Source organism: Charadrius vociferus, unplaced genomic scaffold (assembly GCF_000708025.1).
Source record: "Charadrius vociferus isolate BGI_N301 unplaced genomic scaffold, ASM70802v2 scaffold450, whole genome shotgun sequence".
NCBI lineage: Eukaryota > Metazoa > Chordata > Aves > Charadriiformes > Charadriidae > Charadrius > Charadrius vociferus.
The window spans coordinates 2,599,536-2,623,914 of record NW_009646931.1 but is presented as its reverse complement, the minus strand read 5'-3'; the positions used below and the strand labels follow the sequence as shown (position 1 = coordinate 2,623,914).

The window sequence follows — 24,379 nt, the reverse complement described above, 5'->3', positions numbered from 1 at the left end:
CTTTCTATACAGCCACAATTAACACAAATGACAGTATTAGACAGCGGGGCAGAACATGGAGCGAGGAATGGGAAGGAGAGATAGTTGAGTTTCACCATCTGCATGGTTAAGGGGTGTTCCAGATCCTGGCTGGATATAGAAAACCTACATCAGATAGGCAACAAACCATTTAATATTCAGTAAATAGTAACTAGTTGTGTCAATTAACCAAATAATTAACAAAATAAGCAAATAAAACAGTTGGTGCCAAGTACAGGACAAAATCTACAAAGTTCTACCTGAGAAGTTTAGGTTGCCCCATGTCAGCCGATCTATGGCTTCCATTTGTAAATATATCTCAAGCACCATTTATCTGTTCCCTGCAAGATAAATGGATCCAGGCACTCCCTTACCCTACTCCCTCAGACACTGAAACCCACCACTTAATCATCCAGTAAGGCCTTCCAACCATGATTAGCTGTTTCTTTGCAAATGCCTGTGTTTCTGAAGGTAGGCTGCATAAAGCTACTTACCTCCTGATGCTGTTTTGCTGTGTAAAGACCTAACCACAAGGGGATTCTCAAATACGTCTGTCCCGGTTATCTCATCCAATCTGAAGCACATCTACAGGATCTGGCCCCACAGAGTAAACAGGCATGGACAAGACTTCTGAAGGCATATATGATTACACTCAAAATCCCAGAAGCCAAAGCACTTGGCTGCAGTAGCAGGGTCTGTTTCCTTTTCATTAATGCTCAAGATGTACCTTTTTACATTAATCCAGATTTTAAAAAATAGCTGCACGAGTAACCTTCTGAATCTGTTACAGTGAAAAATAATTTAGTGGCTTCAGTAGGACCACTCATAATAGCAGCTGAGAGAGCAAATCGGGAGTGCAATCTGGGGTATAATAAAAACTGCATGTTGCAATCAAATACATCAAGTAAGTGCAATACAGATATTCAGGTTCAGACGTTACTGCTGCTCCAGAAGAGTAAGTCATGATATCCGTTCCTTCTTTTCAGGTGTAATCCTTGGATTTTCTCTCCGATCATACAAGATGAGCTATCGGGAAGTCAAGTACTTTTCCTTTCCAGGAGAACTACTCATGAGAATGCTGCAAATGCTGGTCCTGCCACTGATTGTATCCAGTTTAGTCACAGGTAAAAAAAAGGAACAGTTATTTTATCCTTTTAAATAATTTGATAAAGATGCACACACCAAATCATAAAAAATGAATGTTCCACGTCCTAGAGATACTGATTGACACAGAACCTGCAGAAAGTGATACCTTTGCTATTGCTGTTTTAGAGAAATGTAACAAAAGGTTTAAATTAATATACAAAGAAACTAAAAGATGTTTTTCCCAATTCCAAGACAATCTAACCATACAAGTTACTATATGTAGCTGCTGTGAACTGACTCTGTACTCCACTTTCTTCTCTCACTTTCTGAATAGATATTTCCTCCACAATATCCTATTGTTATCAAAGATAATGTATCTCAGAAGAATAGTTCCAAGACTCAAGAAAGTTTAAACTATTGACCGTGGGCAATAACTCATACCTGTAAACCCAGATCTGTAAAACACCTGCCGATCTCCTAATCTTTTAGTGAGAGTTAATTAACACCTAAAAAATAGGTAATAGGTGGGATAGATTGGATACTTTGGAACAAACTTCATTTTTTTCCTTCAGCTAGAGTTATGATGATACATGCCTTGTCATTCCACCTAAGTTTCATGGAAGAGCTCTCAGATTTTTTATGAATGTTCGGGATGTACCTGTGATATATTTACCCTAGTAATTGTCCAAAGAAAAGAAATCATGGACTTCGGTCTATCAGCAAAGCAACTTGGAGAACTTATTCAAAACCATCCTAGGGTTTAAACTAGGGTCTAAACACCTAATACTCTACCTTAGAGGATCCAGAGACTGTAAGCTGTTTTCTATTTAATTGATTTTCAAATATATTAAGATCTCCTCTCACAAATGCAGATAAGCATAGATCCCATCTTCACAGATACCAAAGATAGTATGTATGTATGTAAGCTATTAAAATCAGAAAGCTAGGGTATTCACAGTTACAAAACCATTTGCCTTCGCATCTTTCATGGAAAAAGTAAAGCTTGTTTCTATACACACATATTATATGGATACTGAAAGCTTAATGCACACTGAAACCAGAGAGAAATTTATAAATCTTGTAGAAACAATGATAGGTTTTATTCCCAACCAGCATATCATCCTGTTACATGCCATATCTACTTGGTGTCTTCTTGTCCCTTTCATCTGCAGAACTCCCCAGGTTGGCTGGACACTGATAGAAGAACCATTAAAAGTAAAAAAGGAGAGACATTTACCCATCTTCAGTGTCAGCTGAGCCTGGCACTGCTGCTCCATTTTGTAGGATGAGTTATGGCAGGAGAAATTACCTGCTCAGTTCCTTATAACTGCATCCATATTGGTTCTCTGAGAGAGCTCAAGGTAAAACAGGAAATTAGGTAGATCATTCTATACAAGAATTTGAATTCACTTTCAAAATTCTAAGCAGAAACAGTTTGTTCAGGTGAAGATCAACAAATCCACCTCAGAGAGTCAAAAATGTTGGAAGGAGCTGGCCTTGTGTTGGAACAGGCTCATTTGCAGGATCACCAGGTCTCAGCAGAGACTCTGAAATACCAGAACAATGAGTTTCCAACCTCTTCTATTCTGAAAAGAATCTTCCATCTCTGGATTCAAACAATATCATTCTTTTTGATAGCTTTTTTTTTTTTTCCCCCCTTTGGAGCCCTGTATCCTGTTTTATGCCCCTTTTATTTATAACAATCATTTCCTTTATTGTACATAGGCTTTCAGCAAAGAGAAATCTTATCTATCTACAAGATTTGTCACATTATCATGTAAGTGCCTTGCAACATTAAGTGGATTATTCTTCGAGCTTCCTTTTGAGACAGAGACAGTAACTTTCAAAGTGAATAGTAACATTTTAAATTTTGTTATTCGGGCAGGGAACAATCAGAGAACACTCTATGCAATTCAAAAATGAGAGATTTCATTCTTTCTTAAAAATCATTAAATACAGCAGGACTATGTCTTTTTTCATGGGATTAAAATACGTTTCCCAGTTTATTGCTAAAAACTGTGGGAAAAACTGTTTCCATACTGAGCAATACCTCATTTGGCATACAAATTGGGGTTTTTTTAGAAAAAGGTGCTCTTACATATTTGCTGCAGAACTCTCATACCCAAGTAAATATACAGGTATTATTGAATATCTAAATAATAATGAACCGTAACCTTTACAGGTGTACTACTGTGCAATTTTATAGATGCTATTGGTTTCTTTTTTTTACACATTAGAGGATAATTAAATGGAAAAAATTCTTATGCTTCTCAAGTCAGTCTTAAGACCACTCCTGGCATCCATGAGCCAAATCTCTTATTTCCTGTATTTTGTTTGGTAAAGCAAAGTGAATGCCTATTAACTAATATCAAAAAGATTCCTTCAGGGTGTTGTATGCTGATAATATAATTGCTTCTTCTGATTGTAAATGATGTGAATAAATATTTTTGCTGTTTGCAGGCATGACAGTGTCTCCCAGATATGATGTTTTGGGGTTCCATTTGTATTTAAGTCTGCTCAATATAACTGGTTATGACAATATCAGAACGTATGGTCTCTGAGGTATTAGAAATAGGCTGGGGATGATTACATTTCTTCACAAGTGTTGTGAATGTCAAAGAAATTAGAACAATAAACAAAATAAATAGTTATAGAAGCTATAAGCTGTTACAAAAGTGAAAGACAAATTGAGAAACTGAGGACTTCTGCCATACAGGTAAACAGTTCTGATGGTTATTCACAGTCTCTTGGAAAAATAAACTATAAAAGGTGAAGTTAGCCCAGTCACTTTTCTCCATAGCCTGTTTTGGTACTTTCATGAAAGAAACAATGCAGAATCACATTCAGAGGTTTTTACTCATGTTTGCCTTATGACTTACCATTATTGCACGTGGCTCAAGCAGGTATAAAGTTTTCTCCATGAGATTCTATCTTCTGATGTGTACTTTGCCAGGCATGTGCTAACAACTGCTTGGGAGAAAATACAGGTTATTTGCATACCTTTCGCCATCTTTTACTCTTTATAGGAAAATATGATTATACAAATACCTGTATTCTTCATCTTTTATGGTTTAGATACAAATCCAACTGCATAATCTATGCTGGTCTTTATTCCCTAGCGTCTTTCGCATGGGAGCACTCCTAAGTCAGCATTCCCAATCAGTATCTCTTACAAAGTCAAAGGCAAAATTCAAGTATAGTATATGGGAGGTTGCATAACTAACCAAAGAAATAGGTGAAATTCCCATTTGGATTACTTTATGGCCAAATCTGGCCTGAATTCTTATACAAACACAGGGCTGACGTGTTTGCTCCATTTCTGTTTTGCTGCACTTATAGGAGTTCAAAATATTTCATACCTTCTTATTCATTTTAACTTGAAGCATTAGACATAAACAAATTGCTTGACGTAATTATTTTAAAATATGCATTGTCCCTAAAAGGCATGTGAGATAAATAAACATACATATGGTAACAATTCAACTCATCATGAAATTGTCAGGCTGCAAGATTTAAGCATTAAGAGCACTGTGCATTAACATTTTTTGAGCTGTTACAGCAAGATCATAATGAGGTTGAAATTCCAGCCTTAAAACCAGCCCACAGATTTTATCTGTGTTTCAGTTATTCACTAAACGTAAGGGCATCAGAATGAGGCACCTTTTATTAACCAAACTATATATTTCCTGAAATCACATTCACAAAAATGATTCGTGCCCATGCTTTATAAAAAGTGTAGTTAGAGCATAATATTTGTGACAAATATTAAAGTTAGAGAAATTTTATAAGGCTTATTTGCAAATATTTTGCACAATTCTGGTCATAGCTCAGTTTAATAGGCAGGTTGCTTGCCCTTTCCCAAAATTTTGGAATTTAGTTGTACAGGGACCACTACTTTTAAATGGAAGCAAACTAGGATTAAATTCTGTGCATGTCTTTCAAATATCTTTTTCTAGTAAAGTATAGCAAATCATAAAAAGCCCAGTCAAGATCTGAGCCTAATTTTTGCTGCACATTGCAGAAATAGTAAGATAACAGTTTATTTAATAACATAAATCAAGCTGGGGAAAGAGAAAGGGAATGTAAAGACAGTGAAAGAGCGAGGTCGACTGGCTTGCCAAAGATTATACAGCAGGTCAGCAATAATAGAATCAAGCAAAGATGCCAATCATGAATACCAGTACAACGTACTGTGCATTAAATTAAATGATAAAGCTTGTCCAAACTATTAATGGGAGTAACTCTAATATGGTAGAAATTCATCTTATTTACAGACCAGGATTTTGTCTGCAAGATTCTGTACAAACACAAAGAAAAAGACTGTGAATCTTCTTACACAAAAAAAGGCTGTATAATAAAACAGTTTAGAAGACTGAGTATGGAAGGTTTACCTCAAAGAAGAAAAACGTCTTAGTACGTAGTTTGTAGTACGTCTTTGTTTATATTCACTCTCCTTCCTAATTTTTATAATGACATGATGGTCTTTCATGGATTCTGGAAGACAAAAAACTTCCCTGCCTTTGATGCAGCCTTTCAATAACCGACTACAACATTGGCAACTGCAGGAGACACAAGTGACTCTCCTTTGGGCAGACTGAGCGACACAAGGTTTTGTCCCCAGACTTTTTCAACATGTTCATAGTATTTACCACGATAAAAGCTACAGAAAGTGTGGACAACTGCAGAAAGCTGGAATTTCCATGTGTGGATGCCTCTTAACTAACCTCAGATGTACATATGATGCTTTTAATTTCAGCTGTCAATGGAGCGCAATAAATGGTAACAATGTGAAAAAGAAGTAGTAAGGAACACAGTCTATCTCCTCACTGAGATAAAAACAGAGGCACACGAAGTGACTCAAGTAATAAACCAAAACACAAGTAGAGATCACAAATAACAGACAAGTTGCAGACACAGTTGTGTGAAACTACCTATAATAAAACAAGAATAGTATTCAAAGAAATAACTGAACTTGAAATAGTCTCCAAGCCACTCCCTTACGTAAGTCAGGAAATATGCAGCATCTGGATGTGAACAGATTCAACTGTTGAAAAGCCAAATTTTGCCCAAAGCAACTTATGGATGTAAAATGTGGAAAATTAATGCTGTGACATGTTGTATAACCTTAGGCAAATCATGGTTCCCTTTTATATCTCTGCTTTCTTTCTCCTTTCAGATGTAGTGCTGGTGAAGTTTTTTTGTAGCTACCAGGCAGAAAAGAAGATGACTATATATGATGGAAATTTTCATGGAGACATGTAGATTAAGTTGTCACAGCTCAGTAGATGCAAAGTACACAGCTATGTTAGTTATATTGCTGTAGAGATGAAAATAAGCAAATAATTACAGCAAGAGGGGTATATGGGGCCATCACTGAGACAGTTGCTGTAGAAAAACTACATCCAAAGTCCCCCAGTGACTGCTTGCAGCTAGCTATGATGATATCACCAATAATCGGATACACATAAATGGACCATATTTTTTACTAGATACAATTGTTTAACAGGAATGTGTTAGTCATGAATTTAAAAAAAAAAAAATCATCATGAAGTTAGCATATGGTGTGATGGACCTAAACTAGGTTATATGATGGGGAACTGTGATACTATGGCACAGCCTCTCACATCCAGATAGCAGCTGTACACAGTCTTCTGTAAAGACATCATTCTAGAAAATAACACAGTCTCATGTTATTAAATGTAAGAAATTAAGTTTCATATTTGCCTTTCCAGTATTAGGAATAAAGCAGTAAATGACCCGTCAAGTGTAACTGGATGTAAATGCTATTAAATGTTACCAAAACACCTATCCAAGTAAATTATTAGCAGTCTTCATTTTGACAATGGTAATGTCCTTTATTAACATATTAAATCAATAGCAGTAAACATAAAGGTCCAGAATTTTGAATACGCTCATCCTAACCCTTCACATCACAGCACATGGTAGGAAGGTCTCATAAAAAGACCTGTGCATCACCTCTTCAAAAAGAGCCTGGAAATCCACCCTGTGTCTGTGTTTGTGGAAGCAGAAGCCATACTGCATGAAGCCCCTGTGTAGTTCCAGTGGTCTCCTGTCTACTCACTGACAAGCCTATTGTGGAAAAAAAGCTATCACTTACTACAAGGTCACAGGTGCTGTCTCATATCAGCCACAAACGTTTGTGGTAATTTCAACAGATGGAAAGTCTCTCATTCAGCTGGATTCCAGAGAGGGAAACAAGTACTGTGTAGCCAGCGTTATCCTTCTCCCAGGAAGAAAAAGAAGGGACCTAGCAGTAACTCCCTTTAATTCATCCTGGCAAAGCAGGCCTATAACCAGTGCCTGCGCAACATCTTGGCTACTCACAATAAAGCTGGAAGCCAAAAATATTAACAGTCAGTCTTACTGACTGTCATAAAAATATTAAGTCAGTCTTACTCCTCTATGTTTCAGTTTAAGAAATACAGCATTCCTGATTCAGTTCATATAGTTCATACATGAAAAGTGAGAAACAATTAGGCAGTGTTTGCTCAATGTAGGTGGTTGCCAGAGCAACGAACCCATTTTCCAAATTCTAAAAATTGAAAATTTTCTGATTTTCCCAAAATCCTCTGATTTTTGCATGTTGGGAAGAAATTATTTTAGAAGTCAAAATAATCAAAACCCATCACATCAATGAAAAGTTTTATACACATCTCAGTTGACTCTAGTATAGGCAAAGGAAGAGAACTGCCATTCTTTATGAGTGAAGCACCTTTTGGACTGCCAGGGCATTTGAGCTGCCTGTATATTTGTATTGGAAGCTTTCTGCAGAGGAACCTTGTAGATTTCTCCTACAGCAGTAAGCCTGCTATGAGTAACCAACCCATGAATGTCCTAAGAGTATGTTATTTTTTTACTTAAGCCTTTCTTTCAATATATAAATTGTTATTTAAAAAGTAACTTACCTTCTTTTTCAGGCAACTCTGCCCTCTTTCTCCATCACCTAATATGCATGTCAACGTTGTAAAAGTTCAGTTGCATGGCAGCTTTAATTTTATGCACTTGTACATTTCACGCCCACATCAGTTTATGCATTCACATAGGTATTTACATATGCAATTTGCATAACTGGACAACGGTGCTATTTAGTGTGAACATCCAAATACTTTTTTTTTCCACAAATAAAGGAAAATTCCTGCTTTGATTTGCGTGTGTCCAAAACCAAGACTGGCTAAAAATGTGGGCACGCAAGTTACTAAGTTTGTAAAGATGCAGACGTCTTGTAAACGGATTTCCTATACTGATAAACAATTGAAGAAATATTACTAGTGTTGATCCATGTCCTGTAACAGTTTCATCTCAAGCTAGCATCTGCATGGTAGATTCAGGCCAACAGCAGCTCAAAATATACAAACATGAAACTTTATACACATAATTGCTTTAAACACCTGCTCTTCAGTACCTGTATTACTGTATAAAACAAGTGTCTATCAAGTCTGGCATGTAGCCTGCAATAATCATTATTTAGGCAGGCAGGCAGGCAGGCAGAGATGAAAAAATTGTAACCTTCTTATACTGTTCCCCTCCACAGTCTTTAAGGGAACGCGGGCAGGATAAGTTTAATAATTACGTCATGTAATTCTGAAATATTTTGGACGAAAGCTTTTAAAAGTTAAAAAAATGAGTTTAAGTAGCACACGGCTGCATTTTGGAAAATCAATAAGAAAAAAAGGGTAGGCTGGAAACTATTCAGCATCTAGAAACATCAATTTTCAAGTCGAAATACAAAAAGAACTATGTGCAGATTCAGTGTGTGTTGGCAATCAATTCGACAATGATTTCCTGAATATGTTTCCTGAACAAGTTATTGCACAGAAAGTGCACCAGCAGGAAACAAACTATACCCAGTTGGTAGTCAGAAAGCATTGTGGAAGGCATGGATGTTAGAAAATGATAATGAAATGTCATACATATTTGTACAATAAATACATCTTTGGGTGGAAGCTCTTACTCAGAAAGTGCTATATATCTTAATCTATGCAAATACTAAAAGGACCATAAAATGAAAACATAACTCACTTCTGAATCATTTCTGAAACAATATTGCAATAGGAAATACACAGCAATCTATCTTCTCAAAAGCCTGAGAGAATAATTCTGAGTGAACACAGATCCCACTAAAAATTAACATGCAGTAAGAGCTGAGATGAAATTCCTGCATATAAAGACAGTAAAACTGAAAAAAAAACCTCTAAAATCATTCAAGTTTGCTAGAAGCCCTCAGTTAAAGGTTGATTTAAATTTCATTGCAAAATATAGGTTTTCTTAGTGGACCACTACTTCTAGTTGTTTCACAAAGTATTGAATAACAGGTTGTTGCATAGTTCCATTCAGTTTGCATTCTGCATGGGATTCCAACTGAGTTCACAACGGGTAACAACCTTCCATCCACAAAGCCTTAGTTTTGATTTTTTATCACAGTTCAGTTGCATAACATCAAGACTTTGCTTGCTGACAGGCAAAACAAAAAGCAAAAACTATTTGGAAGAACACATAAGACTTAAAGCATCTTGCCTGAGTGCTCATGGACCATTGTAAATCTACACTGTCTCTTTATTAACATTTCTATTTCAGTCAAAGGCAGAAAGACTTCAAATATCTTAAGGAAAACTCAAAACAATTTTTTGAGTTTAATATAAACAAATATGAATTGGTTAGAGAAAAACAGCACACCTGAAAATTAAAAAAAAAAAAGTCAAAAATATTACAAAATGTAAAATTAGCGACATTAGATTGTAAATGGAAAAAAACTGTGTTTGTATTTTGTACAGCAAAATGTTGAAAACGCAAAACCAAGTCTCCTCAGTATTTTGGGAATTAGGACACTGAAAGCAAGAATTTTATTCAGGATATTGAAGATTGAAACTGTAAAGAACAATGTTTTCAATAATGAATGACTCTGTGATAACGTGACAGATGAGCTAGAACGGTGCCAAGTGCAAAGTAATACACCTGGGAAAGGGGAACATGCTACACCTATACTACATGTAATCGCAAGCTCTCAGTTGGCCATTAGTACACAGACAAGAGTTCTCAGACTCGCTGTGAACAATCTGGAGAAGGTGACAGGGCTTATTAGTGGAATGGAGTTCTAGTGAAATGCAAGGAGGGACTAAACAGACTACAACCTTTTGGCCTGAAAAAGAAACAACCATGGAAGACCACCATAAAAGTCCACAGAAATCATGAATCATTTGCAGAGGCTTAGATGCAGTAATGATTAATTATTATATCTCATAGTTGTTTTTCATTATAAAGGAAATACGGGGTGTCCAATTAAATGACTAGGGAGTGCATTTATTATAAAGAAAACCAAGTACTTTTTCACTCAGCACACAATTAAATTGTGTTGTGTGGTGGCACAAGCCAGAAGTTAATAGTTTCCAAATGAAACTAGAGAGTTCACCGATACAGCCATCATTGACTATTAAATTTGGCGAACTAGGAATTTAGAAAAACCCCAGTCCCAATTGATGGGTAGATGCAGGGAGGGCAAGCAAGGGCAGTGAAGACTATCTTTTTCTGTTTCTCATAGGTCTTTCAGTAAGAATCTGTTGTCAGGTAGAGCTGAAGACAAAGAAATGGGTTGGCCAACCATCGGACTAATTTCCCATAGGTTTATGTTATTGTTGCAGTCCATAGAATTTCATATCAGACTGAAGGGGTCTCTCTGTCCTCACCTGTTAAGATTTCACCTACTAATTGTTCTAAGGCAATGACTACTGTCAACAATTTCAGCCTTCCAACATATATAGCTCTTTTGAGAGCCAGTTCAAAACCAAGGGAAAACTCTTCCAGGATCTGAGAATGACCTCACTTTCGGCAAATGTAAATTCACTCCATTGACAGGAAATCAGACTTAAAAATAAAAGAGATGAGACAAACCATATATCAAGAAAGAAGGAAAGAACTATGCACAACCATATCAGCAGCGCTTAATTGTGCTCCTCTTGGGAAGCTGACAAATAACAGTGTAAGAGCCATATCAAAGCATGACAAAAAACAGCCTGAAAATTTGTGAAGAGTTGTGCCCAGAGACAGTTAGGTACACAGAGGCTTCATTCAGGCTTCAACAGCTTTCACTTTACTACTTCTTTCACCTCTTTACCTCTCTCCTGAACGCCATAAACTGCATCCCCATTTCCTACATGTGAATGTAGCACAACTCCATATTTGCTTCCCTGTCAGTTTGTCTTTGCTATAACTGCTCATGAAGTCCAGAAGAATCTAATCAAGGAAGCTGCTGAGGCTGCATTCTGGGAACACCAGGAACACTACTGGGCGTACATGCACACCAGGAGAACTAACACGTATCATCCTTTCATCAACACTGTAAAATCTGACAGACACAAAGTACTTCTGAATCACTGTACCAGCTACACAGATCATTGCAATAGGATCAACTGCAGACCAAACCACATGCAGAAGGTTGTCATCTTTCAGGAACAGGGGACTGTAATGCTATCATTAGGTCCTCTACCCTTGTTTTCACCCCTGACTTTTCTTCCATGTTTTGATAACGGGCAGTTGTTGATCTATAATACATTATTCCCATTTAATTCTCAAAATTAATTGCTGGACCTGCTACATGCTGTCCTTCAGCCATGTATTTGGATTACAAACTTATATAAGGCATAGCCATCATTATCACCTTTACTGGAAGCAGAGATATTGAATACTTGTCTCTTGATAGCACTGGTGGATGCCCCACCTGTGTTCTGAGCAATGGAGAGCAAGGGAGGTCACTGTGCACCACAAGAGCTACAGGACTCAAGCCTTGGATCTGGGTTCCAGTAAGATATTGGATTGTCTGGAAGAGGAGGAAAGCTGCCCAGCTAACTGTTGTTCATCCTGGTATGCAGCTGCGTGACACAGCTCTCACTGGTGATGGAGGATAAGTAGGAGAAAACAGAGACACTCAGGATAGAAACCTCTAACAATTTATTGAGACTACAGATATAAGTAAGGATCAGCAACATCTGGGATTTGAGCTGCATGTGAGAGTCACAAAGCAGATCCTGCATCAGCTACAATTCCTTTCATCCAGACTTCTTTTCTCTTCTAGGCCCTTTATTAATATATACTATAGGCTTCAGTTCGGACTTTGAAAAATGAATGCAACAAAATACAAACAATGCCGTTGTATATGGCATGAGGAGTGTCTCCAAATATTTAAGTACTTGCCTGGTTGCTAGGAATTGCTTTCCAGTTGTGTCATAGTTCCTTTTCATAGTTGATAACTTTTTGCAGAGATGTGGCTGGCACACTGCTCCTTCTTTCTGTGTTGCAATGTTGTCTCCAGATGAGTGCCTGAGGCAGCCATGAACACAGCAAAACGTTTGCCGAAACCTAGAATCTCCTTATAGGATTGCCAGCCCTTTTCAACTGGGTGGAAAGTCTCTTGATGTGAACTCTCTCAGGCTCACACAGTCTGATCTGGTTTTCTTCATGCAAGTGAGTCCAGGGTGCTGTTATGCTGCTGAAGTTTGACACAAAACTCTTGTAACACACCACCAGTTCCAGAAATGACTGCATTTTGTGGTGATGACTTATTTCAGAAAGCATCAGTAGATGTGGTCATACTCTGCCACTTCTGTGCACTGCCTCAAACATTTCACTTGGGCTACCCTGGTGACACTTTTCCCCATTTACACAAGGCCCTTTTCCTTTGATTCTCTCTAGGACTTGATCTTCCCAGGTTTGACTGAATGATGCCAGACACATACCACAGTACTGAAAAATCCATCTATGTGCCTCTGGAAGGTAGCAAGTGCCATCTGAATTCCAGAAATGGGAAAAAAGAGATTCCTACAGGCAGCTACTTGTTCTCAAGGTCGGCCTTTCTTGAGTTGCCTGTGTCAGTGTTTCTCAGGTCAACAAAGTTGTATATTTAGCATTTCTGATCTTGGCCAAGAGCTCGTCATTGTAAAGCATAGCATTTGCATCTGAAAGAGGGACATGTGCAATCAGTACAAACAGTTTCCTCAGAGGTTTGTACACTTAGCAAAACAGGGCAATTTAGTACACCATAAACTTTCAGTTCCTGCAATTGTGAAGACAGTCATATCTAGCAAAATGGTAAGAAAAGCACCTGGGATGGCATGTCTTCAATTTTGGTTCCTTGGCTCACCAGATACACACGTTCCATGCATTCCTTCTATTGACAGTATATTGAAAGCACCCTTTTCTCTGCAGGAGTCTATCGAAACCAGATATACCAATGTTGATCTACAAAGAGAAGTAAAAGCCACTAGGATACAGAAAGACTTGTACAAAAAAGGTCTTATTATTTATGGGGCCTTATCATGTGGGAAGTGAAAAGGTAAAACTCTTTACAGTTTCACACAATTGAATAGCAATTGAGTTCTAATATTGAATAAGAAATACGCAAATAAAGAAAACAGTCAAGTGCTCTACTCTCATGTCAACAGAAGCTTTCAGATCTTAATGTTATTCTTGAAAACCCATCATCTCTGGAAGTCAAGTATCAAAGCAAGTTAAATTCCTGTCCCCCTGGTTGTGAAGAAAAGCTCAAAAATAGATCCTGACTATATTCTGAAAACTCAAGAGTCACACAACAAAGAGCACTTATTTGAAAAAAATGTTGGGGTTTGGGATACTCCAGTATTTGGAGAGCATGACTTGCAATTCCTGAGTAGTTAGAGTTATCATATCTGGTATTAATCTTTAAGCAATATTCATCTTCTCTTCTTCACTGAAGAGTTTGAAGCAAATCGTAAGCTGTGAAGAGTTTTTTTGACTGAGTACATTAATACAAACATTTATTTAGATGCCTAGTTAAGCATGTTTTCAAGAACAGGCTTCAGGTTGTAATAATACACTTAAACAGAATTAATGTTTTTTTCAGCTAATTACACCATTTCATCCTCAGATAACTATATTGCTAGCTCCTTACAGGTGGTAGATAAGAAAAGTACAGCATAGTACTAGACGTACACTATTTGCACTAGAATTAACATATGATGCTGATTCTTTCCTCCATAAACAGCTCTCTTATTTATCTCTACTCACATGCAAAGCTAAATACTTACTTTATTCTGACATTTCAACACCCACTTCTAACTTAGATCTGAATACTTAGATAATATCAGAGATTCTCCAATGAATATAGTTTCTTTTCAGAGCCAGAGAAAAAAATAGGTTTTGGTCAAGAGTTCACCTAGTGAATGGCTATTTCATTAATGAATACATTCTTACACTGAAAATCCGCTTTGTCCAATATTTCCAATGGCAGTATGTCTTAACTCCCCAAACCCTGAAAAAAAGTTAGACAACATTAGCTTACTAAGCCTGCCTAATATCTATCTCAAGGCTAATGAAGCTGTGCAAAGGGCCCGCATTCCTAGAGAAAATAAAGCTTTCAAACTCAAGATAGGATGTTTAGTAGTTCGTTAAAAAGTAAATAGGCTTCTTTTCTGTTCTGCAGAACATCACAGTCCAATAACAATGTGATCTAAAAAAACCCTCTTCTCTTTCATGTGTTTAGTTTAAAATCAGCTGATATTTGCTTCGGTACCTCAGACCTCTCATAGAAATTCATATCCTCAATCCAGCCTGCAAGTAGATGATGCCCAGATGGCAACTGTGTAACACTTTAATTGTGGAAGCCAAAATTTATTTTTCGTCTGTACTTAGCACTGCAACATCCTGGAAAAGAGCTGAATAATATTATTAAAAAGCACTGACTGCCACTGTCAGGCATTCCAGAGGAAGTCTTAACTTCTTTCCATTGCCTCCTACAAGTCTGCGAGGTGGGGAAGGACAAAACAAAAAAATGTACAGCTTTGATGTTGCAAGGCTGTAACTGAATCAGTGACCCAAAGTTCAAGAGGTCACTGAAACAAAGGGGAGAAAAGAAGGAAAACAAAAGCCTGTTCACATGAAACTCCAATTCCACACTTTCATAATGAGTTCTCAGAACAGCCTTAACATCATTACTGAATTGTGAAAAAAAAAAACAGCCAAACCCAAATTATAACAACAATTTAAAATGTAATAGACTAATTACAGCTAAAGTAATGACTCTTTAGTATTCATACAGCATATGACTAGAGGACCTTAAATTCACAAATAGGAAGGTTTTTTTTCCTAAAGTTGACTTGATTGTTACCCATTAAATTCTTGGGGGGTATGTAGTGTGCAATTAAATTATGATTTACTCCTATGGTTCATGAAAAAAATGGAAAAATGCTTATGATGTTATGCATTAGGATGTTCTTATTTATTATTAAGATATTATAGATTATAAGTGGTGTTTTAGAAGGCTGCTGGTTCATAAATTTAAAAATGTCTATGCAATTTCTTTCAAATTATGTCTGCATCTGATCCCATACTCTTCAAACAGACTTTGCTATAGTTGAGAAAGGAAGTCTCAGATTGTTTCTGGAATCTTTATTAATACAAGATTAAGTTTCAGTTGCCATATAAAAATTTATATGCAGAATTTTTCTTATCAAATCCAAGTTGCAGCAATTCTTTGAAAAATGAGAATCTAAAAGTACTCAGTATTGTCAAATTAATTACTGCTCTGCAATTTCTAGTGCAAATAATGACTTAGAGACATGACAGAGTTCCACGTATTTCCTTTGACACGGAGAGATAATACTATGTAGTGGTGCATCTTATTTGTACCTGAACTATCAGAGGGACTGAGGCCCCAGTATACTACGTCCTGCACCAAAGTCAATACAGTATTGGGGGTAATGCCTTTCAGTACAAACTTTCCCAGATTGAGAAGATGTTGTATCAACATTTCTGACTTCACTGTGGTAGATAAATAGCTGAGCTAATTCTATGTCAATACGGGGAGCAGTATAGCAACAGCAGCATGAAACTCCATTCAAACTGATTTATGTTTCTTCATGTGAATGCAGATAGAACTACAAGTTGGTGGGAATTAAAACTATATTTGAGGTGTAAGAGGAGAAAAGTCAGCAAACAAAGTGTGAGTCCATGAAGAACAGCCCATGGAAGCATATATACTGTTGCAAAATAGTAAAAATGGAAAAAATGCCTGGCATATGGGAAGGAATGTAATAAACTAAAGGATTACAAGAACATGTAAACACCAGCAGGGTGTGTGTAACATAGACAAAAAGGAAAGCGACAGCTCCATGAGCAGCTCAGATAAATTCTCTGAAAGATCAATGGATAAAACAGCAGTAGATGAATGAACTGCTAGCTTGAAAGCAAAATGAAAATTTATAACTTTTAAGTTGGACACAGACGCACCAATCAGTGTTGTCACTGAGAACATTAAATAAAAAAGAGCAATTTTGATTTTTAGTAAAGCTGGTACGAGGGCAGACAGTAGCTACTGTAACAACAAAAAATACACAGGATTCTTCAGTAAGTGGGCAGTTACGAGAGTAACCAGATTACTCCAAAAAATCAAGTCTTGTTGTACATATCTAAAGGCAATGTCACACCATTCTTTTCCTAATTACCTTAATATTGCTGAATTAGCAAAGGAAGATGATCTCAGGGTTTTAAAAATTGTGCTAAAATTAAAATTCCAAGCAGAAATCCATTAGTAACACACTACCAATAGTTCAAATCTTAGTTCAGTCACATCCAACTGGGCAAAGCTTCTTTCCAAATGATGGCTGCTGCATGAACTCTATAAAATTAACTTAACTAGTGTCACATCCTAGTGGACAATCATCCAAATAAAAGACACTATCACTGCAATAGACTCTATTATTGGAAGTTCTAGTGAAGAAGCCAAGAACTGGCTGGCCAACAATGCTGGATCACATTTTGAGTGAGAATGTGATGCCTCCAGCATAGAGTTGTAACAAGTTACACATCAGTACAATCCTGTACCCCAAATCCCATGTCATTTGGCGCACAGATAGAGATATGTCTCTAATGTTTTTTAGACAGAAAACTTTACTTTTCTGTTCTTTAAATCTTGCACCTCTCTGACTAGAATTATGTTCACTTCCTTTTTCTAGCAATTCTAGCAATTTCTAGCAACAGAAGTGGCTGTTCAGTCATCTGTTACATACAAAGATGTAAAAGCAAATTCATTTTTACAGTAGACTGCATTACTAGCTACTCTTCCTTTACAGATATCTTGAATCTTACATCTGTATTCTCAAGTATGTCATTATTTTTTCAGTAGCTGCTAAAGCAGATCTGGAGTGATTTAGCATAGTAAATAGTTTGCAGCTTCATCCCATGGTATACAGCCAGTCAGATAACAGAAGCACTGTACATTTGTGGAATGTTGTTTAATAAGTGCTGCACATACAAAAACATGTATTTGAAGGGTTCCAGGCACAGTCTGCCAAAACTCAGACCAGTGCTTTAGCAGATTAAAAGCTTCCACATGTATTTTAAGGAATTGCATTATGGATTTTTATGAAGCACTAAGTAATGTGTTTAACGCCATCCAGAAAGCAAAGGTATCTTTATCAGTGGTATCTTGCCAGAATGCGGTGCGTTTCATGTTTAAAGTAGATATTTTTGGCAATATGTTCAGAATATGGCAATATGTTCAGACTAAATTAATATTTTAGTCCTTGGGGAACAGATGTTCAGTAGAAGCCTTACAACTAGTAGCATATTTATTTCAGTCTTGTAACAACACATCCTGTAGGATTCAAGCTAACTTAATGTGCTATGGCTTATCAGCTACCAAAATGAACTTTTTTTCTAATTAAAGTGAAATAATTTACCATGTTACGTTATGCTTTTTCTTAAGCAAATATGCTAATTTTTTCACTTCTGATAGAGAAAATAAGCAGCTTTATGCCCAACAGAGGAATCCCATTTCCAGGAAAGTTTAGTCCAAATGTCTGGACATAAAAGGATGTCATTTTAGAACTGCACTGTGCAGGTAGCAGCAGTGTTTTGTTACCAAAAAAATTGTGAGCTGCTATTTTCTGTGTTCCTGGGTCTCCAATTCTTGGCTTGAAGACAGTCAGTCCTTTGTACTCTGTTATTACAATGAGGTAACCAAAGAAAGAGAGTCTTGGTTTGAGACTGTCAGCTGTTACTAATCACTGCTCCATGGCTTGCTGTGAATCCCTGCTTGCCTCTCCCTCCTGCTCTGCTTAGCACACATAAAGAAGATAAATTACTCCCTAGTTTCCTTTCAAAAAGCATATTGTTTGGCACATTCCAATACTGTGAGCAAAAGATGGAATAATGCGAAGAGTTAAATGGGTATCTAAACAGCCCCGCAGCAGGGTCCTTCTCTGGCAGATGTGAGTTTCAGGAAATGTACTTTCCTCTTAGTTCTCCAAATGTATTCTGTTATCTTGCAAACCCCAAAAGTAAATCAATTATACTTTTCAGAAAGTAGAGCATATTCCTGCAAGAGGTTTCCTGTAGTAATGCAAATATCACTGACACTCAATAAATGGAGCATCTACGTGTACCATATTTACAAATTTCATTTTACTTCGGCGTCTATAAATTATTTATCAACAACAAGCACAGCTTGGGGAGGTTTATGGAAATCTTCCCTGCCCTCCCTGACTGACACTGTCCTGATACACAGAAGAATTGTACAGAGAGAAAAATCAAGTTCCTTGTGCATGGAAACAAGCAAAGTAAAGAAGTGAGCAAGGTTGTGGAATACCCTACCATGAAAACAGTTAGGGTAAAAGTTAACAACTGATTTGAACCTCAAGCTCAATAAACTTCTTACCAAGACTGTACAATATATTTGCCTGCTGTTTCAGAATGCTATACTTGATGTCCCAGGAAATACTTTTCCAGCGTAGATTACTGTCAGATTTTTTTGTAAGATAGCAACTAATCTTGATACACTGAAACCAAGTGATGAACTTCACTTCATAAAGTGAAGTTACTCCACTGAAAGAGCAGTATCCATGATGAATAATAACAAAATAGTCTTTCATTATTCATGGTTAACTGAAAGGTAAAAATCACTGTAAAGCCACTAGAGATTATTTGGGCCTCTACAATTTACACCAGTCAGCGATGTTCTGACATTATCTTACTGTGGTTTCACAAACATTTTCCTTCTAACAACTAAACTGTGGCTAGAAGAGTATGTGTTTGCAGCCAGGAAGATGAAGGACAAAAAAACATGACCAGTTACAAAATATATTCCCTTAACAAGGGTTAGAAAGGGACAGAGGAAATATACCTGAAGCGATCACACATTACTCCTATTTGCTAGCGTATTTTTGTGCTGTTTTCATCAAGAAATACGGGACCAACATAAAGCGTACAATGTTCAGTTTGCATCACTTTTGCATGTGCAAAAGCTTTCAGAATCACTGAGAGGTATCCAGCACCCACATTCTGATATACTTGAAAACAAGTCCTCTATGAATAACAGGAATAAGTATGTATGGCAGGGCTAGGTTAGCACCCTTTAGAAAAGGTCTTTTTTCATCATATACAAACTTTCTTCTCATTGTAGTAGTGGAGAATCCACAAAGAAAGGTATATCACTTTATCTAAGTGCTTACATGGACTCTTCTACATGTTGTGAAGTCCCGCCTTTCTGTTAAAGTCTGTGATTTCTCTGATTCACTCATGCAGTGAGATTTTTTTCCTACATGTAACAAGACATGTGTGTATCTTCATAAGGGTTTATTTTTGTGCTGATCTTTTTCGAAGGCAGCACGGGTTTGAGTAGCTGCGGCCCTCTAGAGCTCTCCTGAGCCCAGGTGCTCTTTCACACACCCTTGTTCTCTCCTTGTCATCAAATGGTGGATGGTGTTTGCTCAGCTACCTCCTGAGAACAGAGCCAGCTTAAAGATAAGCAGGGGGAATGATTCAGAACAAAAAACTCACAGAAAAACTAACCCTACAAACCCCAAAGTTTATAGTTTTCTGGTGGCAAGGCATGGGGAAGGACTACAAAGCTGTGGGGAGGTGTAGTCCTGTAGAAGCCACTCTTAGCCATTTAATTGGCTCAGTGAACTGCATTCCTATATCCCAGCTATTGGTTTCATTAGCTTGGCTTAATCATGGTCATATAATTTTGGATCAAATACAATTACTAATTACTAATTTTTCTGTGATCTGCCCAGTGTTCTTAATGGACCTGGAAAAATTAATAAAACATCTAATTTCATTATTTAAATTTCCATATTCAAATAAGGATAAGTTAAACTGAGATTTGGGGGCGGCTTGTCCCATCAGTTCATGCAAAAAGACATACAGACCTATATTCCAGACATGTATTTTATGTGGCTTCAGGAAGTCATTAGCTGTATTGATTTAATATTAATTAACTTCACCAATGCATATGGTTCTTTGAAAATGTTATTTAGCTCTTTTCTTTGCAATCTTATTCTTTCTCTGCTACTGCTATTAAAAATCTTAATCTAGAACTTGGACCTGATCTTGCAAAAAGCTCAATTGCCAAAGCTTTAAACATTGTTTAACCTTTGTTTTCTGGGAATGCTCAGCACCACTCAGGACATGCTTGGCCGCTATCAGAATAAAGCTCTAGAGCTTAATCATGCTAATTAAACTCAGGCAATACTTCCACTGTGTTTACCTAACTATTGCTTTTCCTTAGAATTTTTCTGTTGGCATATTTTACCATGACCTTGCATGGTGTTACTCATTTCCACAAATCCTCATCAACATACACAAAAGGGATTGTTCTCATGGTCTCACACTGAGAGTTTACTCATCCCACACCCCACACTGCTCAGTAGATGTAGGGGGTCAGGAGTAGCCCATTTAAGACTGCTTCATCAGGAGAATGAGAGATGACCTTGAAGAAACAAAATTAGGGCAACACTCCTGAGTCAACAGTTGCCATTACTGCTGTTCCACCATAGGAGTCCTTAACAAGCAACTTCAATTTCCTAATGAAGAGACTGTAAAAAATAAACAGGAAATTAATTAGCAATAAAAAGATGCTCTGTTCATAATGTTTTGTTTTTAAAGACTGAGTCCAAAACACCTAAAAAATAAAAAATATAAAAATCTACATTAGCAAGGAAGTTCCATCAATTCATTTCTAGTATGTTGAACAAGGAAAGAATTCATAATGATGATAGAAATCCTCTCTTTTTTATTTCCAGTAGTCAATATGTATGAGGACCAGAATGTACAGTTTGTTCTACGTACTCATTCAGAACTAGTTCATCATTTTATATATTTGTGACAACATATAGCTATGTCTCAGCAGGATAGAGGCATTCAGTCGTATGCCCAGCGATGGTAGCTTCACGCCAGTGGCTCCTCAGCCAAGTGCTCGCACCAGGGCTCTGAACCTGCAGTTCCTCTCCTACTGAGCAGGATTACTACTATGCTATTAGGAGCGGCTGAGGACTTTGGGCTTGTCTAGTTTGAAAAAAAGAAGGCCGAGGAGCAACCTCATTGCTCTCCACAGCTCCCTGAGGAGGGGACGTGGAAAGGGAGGTGCTGAGCTCTTCTCCCTGGTACCCAGTGACAGGGCACGTGGGAATGGTTCAAAGCTGCACCAGGGGAGGTTTAGACTGGACATTAGGAAGCATTTCTGTATGGAAAGGGTAGACAAACACTGGAACAGGCTTCCTAGAGAGGTGGTCGAGACCCCAAGCCTGTCAGTGTTTCAAAGGCATTTGGACAATGGCCTTAATAACATGCTTTAACTTCTGGTCAGCCCCAAAGTGGTTAGGCAGTTGGACTAGATGGTCCCTTCCAACTGAAATATTCTATTCTATATTTAAAACTTTCATCATTATGCATAAAAATGAATTTTAAAGAAACAAAACCTTTAAAAAAAATTGTGGGCAAAATGTTAGATTCTCTTGTTACAATCACAAGAATTTTAGTATACAAAAGCAAACATATAAAGTTTTTCTTCCATAAGTTTTTAAAGGGCAGGAAAAAGATTTCAGAAACAGGGACTTTCAATATGAAAAGCAGTAGATGCATATTTTAACTGTTTTCAAACTGAAATCATACACATACATATATTCATACACTCACGTGCACACCCCCTCCCCAGTGACAGAGTCTCTCTTGCTCTGACAAATGATAAAATCACTGAAGGTAGTAGGATTAGGCCTAGTTAGTGACTCTGTTTTTTTAGGAAAAGCCAAAGAAAATTAATCTTGCTACTTTCCTGGATCTTCAGTGGCATACTATTTACTGTTGAGTGTAAAGAAAAAGATCCCATTTAAAAACTGCTACTTGTGGGCCCTGATTTAGCAAACCATGTTAGTGATTAACATTAAGGACAAATATAAGACCAAGAATGCTTTGCTGACTAGGGGTTTACACACGGAAATAGTCATACTATCTGCCAACAAGTTATCATTGTGGTAAGTATGCATATTCATAGAATCACAGAAACAGAGAATGATTTAGGTTGGAAGGGACCTTAAAGAGCATCGAGTTCCAACCCCCCTGCCATGGGCAGGGATACCTCCCACTAGACTGTCTAATTGTGTAAATATGTATATTCCTTCTTTCTAAAAAATCCCCACAGGCAGAAACTCTTAAGTACTGCAACAGGAAAATTAAGTATGTGATTAAACTCAAATCTCAGACTGAAATAGCTCATAACATGACCTGAGGACATTGGAGTGTTCTGTAAGAAATCAGTTGATGCAGTTGTGCTAATTAAAGGGAGAAAATGTTCTGAAGCTGTAGGACCTTTTAGCATATGCTCTGCTCCTTGGCTTTTAAAATTAGTCCTTGGCATTTACTTTTGAACAAGCAGATCCAAAGCCATTATTGGTTTAAATATTATCTAAAGAGAACATACTCAGTGTATTTTACCTTTAGTCTTACTGAGAAGTACTGTACCGTCCCTCTGCATTAGGTTGCCCTAGTGTAATCCAAGATTACACATAGATTATGTACAGCATGTTTTCAATGTCAAGAAAATGAAAAACAATAGAAGGAGCTCTGGATTTGTAAATTCTAGAATTCTGTGTAATCTAGAATCATAAGTACAATATAAAAAAATTAATTGACACAAAACCAGTCATAATATAGTAGCTATTCAGGGAAGTTGCAGCATCATTAGTTCATGCTAATTTGCAGAACCATGATCAAGTCCGGTGAACAATCAGAACTATCAGATTAACAATTCAGAATTTTTAACAAGTTGCCCTAACTAGATTTTTTTAATCCTATTTCCTGCAACCTTTCTCTGTCTTTCTCCTTCTCTTGCAATTACCCTACTTACTTGCTTTACCCTACTTACTTGCTTGCTACCTTTCCTACATCCTAAAATATTTCCATTTCTTCCCTAACACCTTTGTTAAAGAACAACGTAGTGCTTTTCTTTTTGCCCTGAAACTCTGGAGAACTCCTTGTCATGTCTTTATTTCACCCACAGTGTGACTGATTCCCCACTTATTTCTCAAGAGAGAGAAAGAGTAGGGGAAGGGAGAGGACAGGGGTAAGGGCTCGGGTTTGTTTGCAGTTTTACAGACTTACTCCTACCCCCTTCTTTCTTCTTTTCCCTTCCTCCCTCCTCGCCTCCCTCCCTCCCCATCAATACTTGGAAAATCATTCCCATTCATGTTGTGTGCGCGCACACGCTGGGAGAAATTACAGGCGCTCTGCTCCAGGTTGCCTTGACAACTTCAAGGCATCCCTGTGCGTGGGGACCGGTGGCAGAGCAAAGTTTCCCAGGCCCCCTGGGGAAGGGGAGGGGAGAGGAAGAGAGGAGGCAGAGGTGCTGGAGCCAGCAGCCATGCGGAGCAGAGAGCAGGGAGCAGGATGAAAGGGGCACATACATCTCCCGCCGGACAATGGGAGTTTTGCTGGCTGGCTGTGAAAGGACACACTGAGGACACAATGGTCTGTGACACATGAAAGCTTTGGAGCGAACTTTATTGCTTCTCCATTAAGGACCCTTCCAGCGTCCCATTCAGCTCTAAGAAATCTTGTCAACATTTTAAAATTTAAAGGAAACAAACCCCTTCATTTTCTCATGTTTTAAAAACAGATTTTAAATATTTTTTTAGATAATTCTTGTTGTTAGTATGCCGGAAGCTTTTGCAGTTTCAGCCCTGGATGGTATCGAGTGTCCCTCTTGTGAGTTCCCCGAGTTCCCACTAACTTCAGTGGGAGGGAAGGCTGCCCAGCAGCTCTCCAGTAAGGGCTCTCTGAGGTGAGAACTTGCTTCCTCCTCATATGGCTTTTGTTCATACTTAGGCCTGTCATCCCTCTGCTTTGAATGCTTGCTGCTATACATGCCACGAGTGGTTAGAGCTCAAGAAGAGAGGAATTGCTGTGCCCTACTTTCAAGCTGAGAAGTCATTTATATGATAAGCAAGAGCAGGAA

At 37.6% G+C, this 24,379-nt stretch overlaps 1 protein-coding gene across 1 annotated transcript in view; it reads left to right on the top strand.

The window, feature by feature from the left end:
- Nucleotides 1–24,379, top strand: part of SLC1A3 (solute carrier family 1 (glial high affinity glutamate transporter), member 3) — a 65,589-nt gene that overhangs the window by 19,575 nt on the left and 21,635 nt on the right. The window contains 1 exon segment of the mRNA XM_009894679.1: nt 1,005–1,142. Coding sequence (XP_009892981.1) covers nt 1,005–1,142 — 138 coding nt within the window.